The 12,676-nt window shown below is 34.8% G+C and overlaps 1 protein-coding gene across 1 annotated transcript in view; it reads left to right on the plus strand.

Moving 5' to 3' along the window:
- Positions 1 to 12,676, plus strand: part of SLF1 (SMC5-SMC6 complex localization factor 1) — a 66,144-nt gene that overhangs the window by 28,243 nt on the left and 25,225 nt on the right. The window contains exons 8-12 of the mRNA XM_060091813.1: positions 5,739 to 5,879; positions 6,773 to 6,895; positions 8,567 to 8,620; positions 9,613 to 9,771; positions 10,594 to 10,757. Coding sequence (XP_059947796.1) covers positions 5,739 to 5,879; positions 6,773 to 6,895; positions 8,567 to 8,620; positions 9,613 to 9,771; positions 10,594 to 10,757 — 641 coding nt within the window. The remainder of the gene's footprint in view (positions 1 to 5,738; positions 5,880 to 6,772; positions 6,896 to 8,566; positions 8,621 to 9,612; positions 9,772 to 10,593; positions 10,758 to 12,676) is intronic.

Genomic DNA, 12,676 nt, shown 5'->3' on the forward strand with positions numbered 1-12,676 from the left:
CCGTTCTCCATAGTGGCTGTACCAATTCACATTCCCACCAGCAGTGCAAGAGTATTCCCTTTTTTCCACACCCTCTCCAGCATTTATTGTTTCTAGATTTTTTGATGATGGCCATTCTGACTGGTGTGAGATGATATCTCATTGTAGTTTTGATTTGCATTTCTCTAATGAGTAAAGATGTTGAGCATCCTTTCATGTATTTGTTGGCAGTCTGTATATCTTCTGTGGAGAAATGTCTATTTAGGTCTTCTGCCCTGTTTTGGATTGGGCTGTTCATTTTCTTCTTATTGAGCTGCATGAGCTGCTTATAAATTTTGGAGATTAATCCTTTGTGAGTTGCTTCATTTGAAAATATTTTCTCCCATTCTGAGGGTTGTCTTTTGGTCTTGTTTATGGTTTCCTTTGCTGTGCAAAAGCTTTTGACTTTCATTAGGTCCCATGTGTTTATTTTTGTCTTTATTTCCATTTCTCTAGGAGGTGGGTCAAAAAGGATCTTGCTGTGATTTATACCATAGAGTGTTCTGCCTATGTTTTCCTCTAAGAGTTTTATAGTGTCTGGTCTTACATTTAGGTCTTTAATCCATTTTGAGTTTATTTTTGTGTATGGTGTTAGGGAGTGATCTAATCTCATACTTTTACATGTACCTGTCCAGTTTTCCCAGCACCACTTGTTGAAAAGGCTATCCTTTCTCCACTGTACATTCCTGCCTCCTTTGTCAAAGATAAGGTGACCATATGTGCGTGGGTTTATCTGTGGGCTTTGTATCCTATTCCATTGATCTCTCTTTCTGTTTTTGTGCCAGTACCATACTGTCTTGATTACTGTAGCTTTGTAGTATAGTCTGAAGTCAGGGAGCCTGATTCCTCCAGCTCCCTGTTTCGTTCTGAAGATTGCTTTGGCTGTTCGGGGTCTTTTGTGTTTCCATACAAATTGTGAAATTTTTTGTTCAAGTTCTGTGAAAAATGCCGGTGGTAGTTTGATAGGGATTGCATTGAATCTGTAGATGCTTTGGGTAGTAGAGTCATTTTCACAATGTTGATTTTTCCAATCCAAGAACATGGTATATCTCTCCATCTATTTGTATCCTCTTTAATTTCTTTCATCAGTGTCTTATAATTTTCTGCATACAGGTCTTTTGTCTCCTTAGGTAGGTTTATTCCTAGATATTTTATTCTTTTTGTTGCAGTGGTAAATGGGAGTATTTTCTTGATTTCACTTTCAGATTTTTCATCATTAGTATATAGGAATGCCAGAGATATTTGTGTATTAATTTTGTATCCTGCTACTTTACCAAATTCATTGATTAGCTCTAGTAGTTTTCTGGTAGCATCTTTAGGATTCTGTATGTATAGTATCATGTCATCTGCAAACAGTGACAGCTTTACTTCTTCTTTTGCAATTTGGATTCCTTTTATTTCCTTTTCTTCTCTGATTGCTGTGGCTAAAACTTCCAAAACTATGTTGAATAAGAGTGGTGAGAGTGGGCAACCTTGTCTTGGTCCTGATCTTAGTGGAAATGGTTTCAGTGTTTCACCATTGAGGACGATGTTGGCTGTGGGTTTGTCATATATGGCCTTTATTATGTTGAGGAAAGTTCCCTCTATGCCTACTTTTTGCAGGGTTTTTATCATAAATGGGTGTTGAATTTTGTCACAAGCTTTCTCTGCATCTATTGAGATGATCATATGGTTTTTGTCCTTCAATTTGTTAATATGGTGTATCACGTTGATTGATTTGCATATATTGAAGAATCCTTGCATTCCTGGAATAAACCCCACTTGATCATGGTGTATGATCCATTTAATGTGCTGTTGGATTCTGTTTGCTAGTATTTTGTTGAGGATTTTTGCGTCTATGTTCATCAGTGATATTGGCCTGTAGTTTTCTTTCTTTGTGACATCCTTGTCTGGTTTTGGTATCAGGGTGATGGTGGCCTCGTAGAATGAGTTTGGGAGTGTTCCTCCCTCTGCTATATTTTGGAAGAGTTTGAGAGGGATAGGTGTTAGCTCTTCTCTAAATGTTTGATAGAATTCGCCTGTGAAGCCATCTGGTCCTGGGTTTTTGTTTGTTGGAAGATTTTTAATCACAGTTTCAATTTCAGTGCTTGTGATTGGTCTTTTCATATTTTCTATTTCTTCCTGATTCAGTCTTGGCAGGTTGTGCATTTCTAAGAATTTGTCCGTTTCTTCCAGGTTGTCCATTTTATTGGCATAGAGTTGCTTGTAGTAATCTCTCATGATCTTTTGTATTTCTGCAGTCAGTTGTTACTTCTCCTTTTTCATTTCTAATTCTATTGATTTGAGTCTTCTCCCTTTTTTCTTGATGAGTCTGGCTATTGGTTTATCAATTTTATCTTCTCAAAGAACCAGCTTTTAGTTTTATTGATCTTTGCTATCGTTCCCTTCATTTCTTTTTCATTTATTTCTGATCTGATTTTTATGATTTCTTTCCTTCTGCTAACCTTGGGGTGTTTTTGTTCTTCTTTCTCTAGTTGCTTTAGGTGCAAGGTTAGGTTGTTTTTTCGAGATGTTTCCTGTTTCTTAAGATGGGATTGTATTGCTATACACTTCCCTCTTAGAACTGCTTTTGCTGCATCCCAAAGGTTTTGGGTTGACGTGTCTCCATTGTCATTTGTTTCTAGGTATTTTTTTATTTCCTCTTTGATTTCTTCAGTGATCACTTCGTTATTAAGTAGTGTATTGTTTAGCCTCCATGTGTTTGTATTTTTTACAGCTCTTTTCCTGTAATTGATATCTAGTCTCATAGCGTTGTGGTCGGAAAAGATACTTGATACAATATCAATTTTTTTTAATTTACCAAGGCTTGATTTGTGACGCAAGATATGATCTATCCTGGAGAATGTTCCATGAGCACTTGAGAAAAATGTGTATTCTGTTGTTTTTGGATGGAATGTCCTATAAATATCAATTAAGTCCATCTTGTTTAATGTATCATTTAAAGCTTGTGTTTCCTTATTTATTTTCATTTTGGATGATCTGTCCATTGGTGAAAGTGGGGTGTTAAAGTCCCCTACTATGAGAGTGTTACTGTTGATTTCCCCTTTTATGGCTGTTAGTATTTGCCTTATGTATTGAGGTGCTCCTATGTTGGGTGCATAAATATTTACAATTGTTATATCTTCTTCTTGGATCGATCCCTTGATCATTATTTAGTGTCCTTCTTTGTGTCTTCTAGTAGTCTGTATTTTAAAGTCTATTTTGTCTGATATGAGAATTGCTACTCCAGCTTTCTTTTGATTTCCATTTGCATGGAATATCTTTTTCTATCCCCTTACTTTCAGTCTGTATGTGTCTCTAGGTCTGAAGTGGGTCTCTTGTAGACAGCATTTATATGGGTCTTGTTTTTGTGTCCATTCAGCCAATCTGTGTCTTTTGGTGGGAGCATTTAGTCCATTTACATTTACGGTAATTATCGATATGTATGTTCCTATTCCCATTTTCTTAATTGTTTTGGGTTCGTTATTGTAGGTCTTTTCCTTCTGTTGTGTTTCTTGCCTAGAGAAGTTCCTTTAGCCTTTGTTGTAAAGCTGGTTTGGTGGTGCTGAACTCTCTCAGCTTTTGCTTGTCTGTAAACGTTTTAATTTCTCCATCAAATCTGAATGAGATCCTTGCTGGGTAGAGTAATCTTGGTTGCAGGTTTTTCTCCTTCATCACTTTAAATATGTCCTGCCAGTCCCTTCTGGCTTGCAGAGTTTCTGCTGAGAGATCAGCTGTTAACCTTATAGGGATTCCCTTGTGTGTTATTTTTCCCTTGCTGCTTTTAATATGTATTCTTTGTATTTAATTTTTGACAGTTTGATTAATATGATTCTTGGCATATTTCTCCTTGAATTTATCCTGTATGGGACTCTCTGTGCCTCCTGCACTTGATTAACTATTTCCTTTCCCATATTAGGGAAGTTTTCAACTATAATCTCTTCAAATATTTTCTCAGTCCCTTTCTTTTTCTCTTCTTCTGGAACCCCTATAATTCGAATGTTGGTGCGTTTAATGTTGTCCCAGAGGTCTCTGAGACTGTCCTCAGTTCTTTTCATTCCTTTTTCTTTCTTCTGCTCTGCAGTAGTTATTTCTACTACTTTATCTTCCAGGTCACTTATCCGTTCTGCCTCAGTTATTCTGCTATTGATCCTATCTAGAGTATTTTTAATTTCATTTATTGTGTTTCTAATCATTGCTTGTTTCATGTTTAGTTCTTCTGGGTCCTTGTTAACTGTTACTTGCATTTTGTCTATTCTATTTCCAAGATTTTAGATCATCTTTACTATCATTATTCTGAATTCTTTTTCAGGTAGACTGCCTATTTCCTCTTCATTTGTGAGGTCTGGTGCGTTTTTATCTTGCTCCTTCTCCTGCTGTGTGTTTTTCTGTCTTCTCATTTTGCTTATCTTACTGTCTTTGGGGTCTCCTTTTTGCAGGCTGAAGGTTCGTAGTTACCATTGTTTTTGGTGTCTGTCCTCAGTGGCTAAGGTTGGTTCAGTGGGTTGTGTAGGCTTCCTGGTGGAGGGGATTAGTGCCAGTGTTCTGGTGGATGAGGCTGGATCTTGTCTTTCTGATGGGCAGGTCCACGTCTGGTGGTGTGTTTTGGGGTGTCTGTGTACTTTTTATGATTTTAGGCAGCCTCTCTGCTAATGGGTGGCGTTGTGTTCCTGTCTTGCTAGTTGTTTGGCATAGGGTGTCCAGTACTGTAGCTTGCTGGTCGTCGAGTGAAGCTGGGTGCTGGTGTTGAGATGGAGATCTCTCGAAGTTTTTCGCCATTTGATATTATGTGGAGCTGGGAGGTCTCTTGTGGACCAGTGTCCTGAAGTTGGCTGTCCCACCTCAGAGGCACACCACTGACTCCTGACTGCAGCACCAAGAACCTTTCATCCACACGGCTCCTCAATTTGGGATGATTCGTTGTCTATTCATGTATTCCACAGATGCAGGTTATATGAAATTGATTGTGGAGCTTTAATCCGCTGCTTCTGAGGCTGCTGTGTGTATAAGTTTTGAAAGAGTACAAAAATGAGTGCTATGTACCTACCTGCTAGGTTAAGAAACAGAGCATTCCTAGCTTTTTAAGATTCTGCTGTGTCATTTCCAAACTGCATCCCTTTTTCTTCCTCTTACCCAAGACAGGTAACCTCTGTTTTGGAATTTGTTTTAATATTTTCTTGTTTTTCATTATAGTTTTACCACCTACATATGTATCCCTACCAATACATTGTTTAGTTTTGCCTGTTAATGAACTTTTCTAGTTTGTGGTATTTATAATCTTCTGTGACTTGCTTTTTTGCGGGTGTACATGTTTCATTGTTTCACAGTTATACCTTTTTTCCATTTTACTATTGATAAATATTTTGGTTTCTTTTTACTGGTTTGTTTTTGATGGATTGATTGGTTTTCATAACAGTGAGCATTTCTGCCATGAATAGTATGAACCTTTTCTTACATTACTTTTGGTGCACATGTTCAAGAGTTCCTCTAGCTTAGGATATATCCCTAAGAGAATTCTGGGTTATAAGGACTGTGCATGTTCAAGTCTACTAGATAATGAGCAACTCTTTTCCAAAATATTTTACTAATGTATACCCACTCCAACAGTGAATGAGATGTCGTATTGTATATAACTTTTTTTTTAATGTGTTATAAGTCAGACTCGTCTTGAATTTATGTGGATTTTGTAACATACATCATTCATGTTTAGATTTGTTTAATTGTGGTCTAAATATGTTTAGAAGGAAATTAAGAAAAAGGATGAAGATATTCAAAGGAATTATACTTTGAGTAAAAAACGCAAAAAAGAGAAAGAAAGAGATTCCAGGAAGGACAATGAACATGACAAAAGTACCTTAAGAAAGCACGTTTATAGAGATCAGGTAAAACTTTGTAAGCTAAGCTGAAAAAAAACAAAAAACAGTTTTAATTTCTTTTGGCTCTTCCCTAATATCACCTACACATATAATCTGATTTTTGTGATTGCTTGCTGTGGTAAATATAACCTGTACATCTTATGAAATGAATCTTCTTGATTTGATCTGGTGTAATATTCATAATTAATGTTATAATTAGCTTTGGTTCACAATGAAAATATTTTTACATGTGTACAGAAAGAATTTGAGTTAATAATCAGGATATTCAAATATATTTTATTTTGCCTGACTAAAACAAAAAAGAAACGAAAGGTTCTGACAAAAGAGATTAAAATTCTTAAAATGAAAAATACATGTGTATGTAGTTTGGCTAATACATTCTAATCTAAATAATCTAAATTTTAGTTTTTTATCTTGCTCTTCCCTGGTGTAGTATAGACCATTATTAATAAGATAGCTTGTCTTTTAAACAGGATCCTTCTTGAGTTAATTTTTCTAGAGTATAACTTTATTTTACAGTATAGACAGCGTGTTTATATGTATTCAGAAGGATCTTCAGAAGAATGATAAAGGTAAATAATCATGTTTTGTGGGAACATGGCAATGAAAAAAAAAAAAAAAAAAGGAGAGAGAGAGTTTCCAGGAAAGGTTTGGAACCAGGTTAAAATAAAAAATACTTAAGAAAGTGCACATGTAAATATCAGGTAAAACTTTGCAATTAAAACATTTGGTTTTTAATTTTTTTAATTTCATTCTGTAATCTTTATGTAATATAATTGTAAGGATCTTTGCTGTGGTTAAAACTGCATTAATGTGTTCTTGTGTTGTCCATTGTGATACTTAGCACTTGTGTTGACACTCTTTAATACATTGTCTAAAGTACTTTTTTGTGTATACAGAAAGAAATGAAGAATTCTGTTTTTGCTGATCATGCCAAAGAATCAAAAACCACGGATATCAGGACAGATGTGGATATTGCTGACATAAAAAATGCCTTAAGGAAACACATATACAGAGCTCAGGTAGAACTTGACGTACTAAAAATTTTGTATAGTTTTCTCTTATTCTGTAGTGTAACCAATGTATAATAATAGTAATAATAATAATAATGAGTCATTTTATTATTATGTTTAATATGTCTGAAAATAATTTTCTTCATTAATTTTTGGTAATAGTAATTATTGTCTGTGGACATTTAGTAAATTGCTGAATTCTCTGCCACTTATACCTCAGTGATATCACGGATAAGTTATGTGCTTTACAAACTGCTGTAACTTGTTGCTTGTTAACCTGCTATTGGAGAATGAGGGCTAGAGGATCCCCGTTTCTGTTGTCCTCATTCAACCTCAGTCTGAGAAAGGCTTTGAGGCTCCCTGGGTTTTGGGGAAAGGCTTTTTCAGTGTTCTTGTCCTGCCCCAAGTAATAGGGGATGATCCGGGATCACCATCTCTTCCTGCCCCTCTCTGGGGGTAAAGGATTTTTTTCCTATTTCCTTATCCAGCAGGTTATGGGTTTGCACGTGTGCCCTGAGGGTAACCACAGTTGCTGCCCTTCCCACAGCAGCCGCTGTTCAAGTCTCAGCCTCCACAACTAGGGAGACTTTCTTTGGTCTCCCACCCTGTCTCTTTTCGTTTGCACGAGCACCCAGTGAGGTCCGTAGAGAAGATCATGCCATTGAGTGCAAACTCCCTGCATTTTGTTGATTCCCAGGGGTTCTGCTTTCTCATGCTGGCCCACACATGGCCTTTAGTAAGTGGTGAAAAATTTAAGCTGAAATCGTACCCACTGTAGTGGAGTCCTCCTCTTCCTGCTAAACTCTCTCAGATAAATCGGTGCTCATGTCCCATGGTCCTTGGAGGCTCCTGTCTTTCTTCATATCTCTGTTTAGTTTGTTGCACTAAGACCTCTGCTGTCGTAAGGGTTCAGGTGAAGTTATCATTTCATAGATTTTCCATTTTTTTTTTGTTCATAATATGGGAAGGCCTCTCTTTTCAGCTTTCTATATCCTAAGTGGAAGCCAAGCCTCTATCATTGTTTTAATTTGTATTTCTTCTGTTAGTAGCAAGTTTGAGCATATTTTATGCCTTCACTTGCCATTTGTGTATTTCTTCCTCTGCCAACTGCTTGTTGGTACTCTTTTCTCTATTTTTTCAGTAGGTTGTTTTATACCACCATTTCTAGAACTCTTTATATAATCAGGATATTATCTCTTATTATGTTTGCAAATATTTTTCCAGTATAATCTTTTAAACAAATACAAACTTACAGGTATTTTACAATAGAGGAAGATTTTACATGTGATTATATACAAAACGTGACTACATTTTTTCTCCTGTGGAGTTTTATACAAAAGTCCATAGGAGCATTTTATAAATGCTCTCTTCATTTATATTTCTAATCATTAAAATACTAAGGACAATGGACCTCTTCAGGTCTTCAAAGTAAATATGACTTTACCTTTTACATTATATTAATTTAGAAGGGGAAAATAGAGACTGTTCATACTCATGAGAGTGCCATTACCCTAAAATGATGGAGGTCCCTAGTTAAACATGAGAATCAGATGAATTATATCTATTAATGTCTTCCTGAATCTGTTTTGTAAGTTTGGCCATGGTTTTATGCTTTGTAAACTGAACTGTATTTTTTGACCTAAAACTGTTTAATTTTAATTAATGGTTTCTGTTTTGTAGGCTATAAGATACAGCTGCATTAGAATAGATAAACAACCAGTATACAATGTTGAGGTAAGAAATTTGGAGTAGGGTGCTAATGGGGGCAAAAAGAAGCTTTATGTTTTATTATTAGTTGTTTTGATATAAAGGTATGTGTTGTCAGCAAGACAAAGCTTCTTATCAAATTTGAAATGTAGTTTCTCTAATCAGAAGTGAAAAAGAAAAATAGTATTCTATCAAAGCTCCAAAAAAATTCTATACAGTAATAAAAATTGATAAGAAGAATTAAAAACTTACCTTGTGCTCAGCACAGGTGAGTTATGAATCCCTATTCATACATTTCATAGGTTTCATAATTACTACTTCTAGATTAAATTTTCAGTGTAATATTTATGGGTGTATTATTTTCTTTATATCATTATTCGTTCCTTTAAAATTTATTGTTCTAGTCCATGAGTCTTTCAGAGTATTCTTGATTCTCAACTAGGTCAAAGGAGTCACTTTTATTGTAAGAAATATTTTGACCAAGGGGACTATATTTTGTGGAACTCTTAGAGTTATATTAATGTGCATCTTCAGAGTAATTTTATGATACTATAGCAGTTGTCACTTTGCAAATATTGATTCTGCTTGATGATATCTTAATATATGTAGTATATCTTAATAGGCATAGTTTGCTTATAAGTTTAAAAGAACACCAAAAAATAATTTTGCATCTAAATTAAAACTATGTGTGGTACCTCCAACTGAAGTCTCATTATCAGCCAGACTTTGCAAATACCTTTTAAAGTTTTCCTTTAGAGGTAGTGTTTCCACTTACTATTCAAGGTGACAGAGAATAATAAATAAAACAATAATGTATATGTTTTGCAGTGCAATTTTATTGTTGTAAAACACATTCATACAAATCATTCTTTTGGAACCACGTAACAATCTAGTGAAGTAGTGAGGGTAGGGATTGTTCATTTTACAGATGAGGAAATTCAGGCTCCTTGCTAATTCAAAATTTCATCTCAGAATTTTCCCCTTCTTTTCTTTGAGTCATAGAATCTTTCCTTTCTTAGGTTAAAAATGCTGAATTTCCCAGAGGTGTATTAAATTTAATTGAAAGCCTCATAGAAGGACAGTTTTTTAAAGAAGCAATTGAGGAACTTTCCTCTTTGCAATCACATTATATCCCTCCTGTTTGCCTTCTTCACGCTCTTCTGGAGAACATTCTACAGGTAAGAGAGAGCAGTCTTACGGGTTTTATAGTCTTTCAAAAAATGTTGAACTATGAACACTTTCTCAGTTTCTGTAAGTTTATAGTTTATTTTCTCTCTTCATTATTTCTTTTCCTCATTTTAATAATAAATGCAGTACCTACTTATTACCATTCCTTTTCTGTTTTTAAACTCTATACTAGGTATTACTCTGAGTGTTTTAACTGAATAGTTTCTCAGAATTTTTTTCTGTGGCAGTAAAGTATCTAACGTAAAAATCAAATTATAAGGATCTAGAATGTCATTTAGTAAATCACTCATTTGGTACATTGGTAATGATTTTTATTCATAGTATATGTAGACATTGAACTTACTCCTTGTTCCTATTGGGAAAACCAATAGGAACAGCTTTTCAAAGGTAGATTTCTAGTCATATTCTTCATCAAGGTGACAATTTGAAGAAACAACAGGTTTAAGCTATGTCAGACTAATGTTGGTGATAAGTCAGAATGTTCCATGTAAAGTTTCTTCAGTTCATTTCAGGTCACATTTGGGAACTCTTTTAATCACACTATAATCATGAGAAGTAAAATGGACATTTGATACAGATTAGTCCCAATAGCTAGGATTATCTAATATGTAGATACATATTTAGAGTGTGCATCTCTCTCAGTTGCAGTATTTAATTAGCTAAACATCATGCTTCCATCTGTTCTCCTTTGTCCAAACGTATTTTTGCCAAGAAAGTTAGGTCTGGGTTATTATAGTTTTAAACTAAATTAGCTGGTAAAACTGTACTTTTAGCTATTGTGTTTTATTTGTTTGTTTATTTTTAAATAATAGGATAACATAGATACGTTTTCTGGTCGATACTTTCATATATTGTCAGCTCTTCTTCACCTTCACCCTCCTTGGAAGTCCCCAGCCATGTCAAGATATTACTTAGAGTTGTTTCAGTGTCCAACTTGTATGAAAGGGGCATGGTCTCTAATAGAAGTGCTTATCAGGTAAGGAATTTCACATGTGAAGATGTTAAATTTCATATAGTCAGTGTTCTGCTATGTATTTGTTAGATACTGATAAGAGAAGTACATTTCTTTTTAGAAAAAAAATTCTTGTGTGTTGTATTTATTGCAAAGGCCAAGTCTAAATTGGTCATGTTTGTCAATCATTTTATTTAAAAAAAAATGTTTAATAAATACATGAAATGGACTTACAGGAATGCCAAATCATTATTTGTTTTTATTTTATTTTTAACAAAATAAGTTTGCATATTTTAAAAGTTAAGAAAATGAATTTATTGGTTATGAATATCATCAAATTTTGGTCACAACAGTATAAACATTTGTAACTGTATACAATATCTGTTTTAGTGTTTCTGTTATATTTTTTCAGCTAGAAATTTGAATTTTGAAACTGAACTTAATGTTTCCTAAATATGTCATTTCTTTCATGCCTCTGCATATGCTGTCATCTGCCTAGATCCTTCTTTTGTCTTCCATATGTTAATCTCTTCAGAAATCCCTCCTATTTCTGCTTCTTTCTCTCAAACAGAAGTAATCATTTTTCTATGTCTTCTCTGATAGCTCTCTGTATCTGATAGCCTTCCTTTGTCTGGGAAGTACTTTATTTTTATCCAAATGTTCAGTTTTAGGGGAGTGCATAGTAGTAAGAGAAAGGATACTTGACTAGCCAGGCAAAAGCTAGATCTTTGGTTACCTCTTTGAAATCATAGGGATTTACCTACCATCTTGGTTGTGTTATATTTGAAGGAAGCTAATCAGCTAGCTAGCGTGCATTTATTTATTCTTTCAAAAAAATGTTATTGCATAGTTACTGGGAGCCAGGCATTGTGCTGTGTTTCAGGGGTAAAAAGATAAAATAACAGTTCCCACACTTTTGAAGGTGTAAACACAATTCTAACACAGTACTGTCCCAGCATAGGTGTAGGATGTGAGGATATATGGTTTACATATTTGCCATTCTTCCTAATTTACAAATCTATTTCTTCCTTCGCTGTCATCACCTTTATTTAAAAAGCCTTCATTGCTTCTTATGTAAACTGTTGCAATATCCACTTTATTGATCTTGATCCTACTTTTTCCCTTTATCTTCCAAAGTACACCAGTATGCTCTTTCCAAAGTGGTCTTTTCATTTCCCAGATAAAAGTCCTTCAACACACATATCACCTGTAGAAAACATTTTAAATTCCTTAGCAAAACATATAAGACCCTTCATGATTTAGCCCTATGTATGTCTCCATTCTTCATCATTTTCCCAGGCGTGCCCAATGACTGAACTATTTTCATTTCATATCTCTTTGCTCTTATGTTTTATCTGTTTATATAAACCTCCATTCTTGCCACTCTATAAGTACCTGGCCTCTCCTAATTATCCTTTAAAATGCAAGTCAAATGCTGCTTCCTATCTCTTGCCCTTTCCTTTGAGTTAAGTTTTTCACTTATATCAGCCTCTGACTTTTTTTTAATTTATTGTGGTAACATTGGTTTGTAACATTATATTTGCTGCATGTGTACAACATTCTATTTCTATTTCTGTATACCTACAGTGTGCTCACCAGCAAAAATTGAGTTTCCATTTGTCACCATACAGTTGATCCCCTTCTCTCCACCAACCCCCCTACCCCTTCCCCTCTGGTAACCACTACTCTATTCATATCTATGTTTGTTTTGGTTGGGTCTGGTTTGCTCAGTTATTTTGGTCATTTGTTTGTTTGTTTTTTATATCCCACATAAGAGTGAAATCATAGGGTATATGTCTTTCTCAGTCTGACTTGTTTCACTTAACGTAATACTCTCAAGATCTATCCATGTTGTCACAAATGGCAAGATTTTTTTCTTTTTTATGTCTGAATAGTATTCCTTTGTGTGTGTGTTGTGTGTGTGTATGTATGTATCACATTGT

The sequence above is a fragment of the Mesoplodon densirostris genome, chromosome 3 (genome assembly GCF_025265405.1).
Source record: "Mesoplodon densirostris isolate mMesDen1 chromosome 3, mMesDen1 primary haplotype, whole genome shotgun sequence".
Lineage (NCBI taxonomy): Eukaryota > Metazoa > Chordata > Mammalia > Artiodactyla > Ziphiidae > Mesoplodon > Mesoplodon densirostris.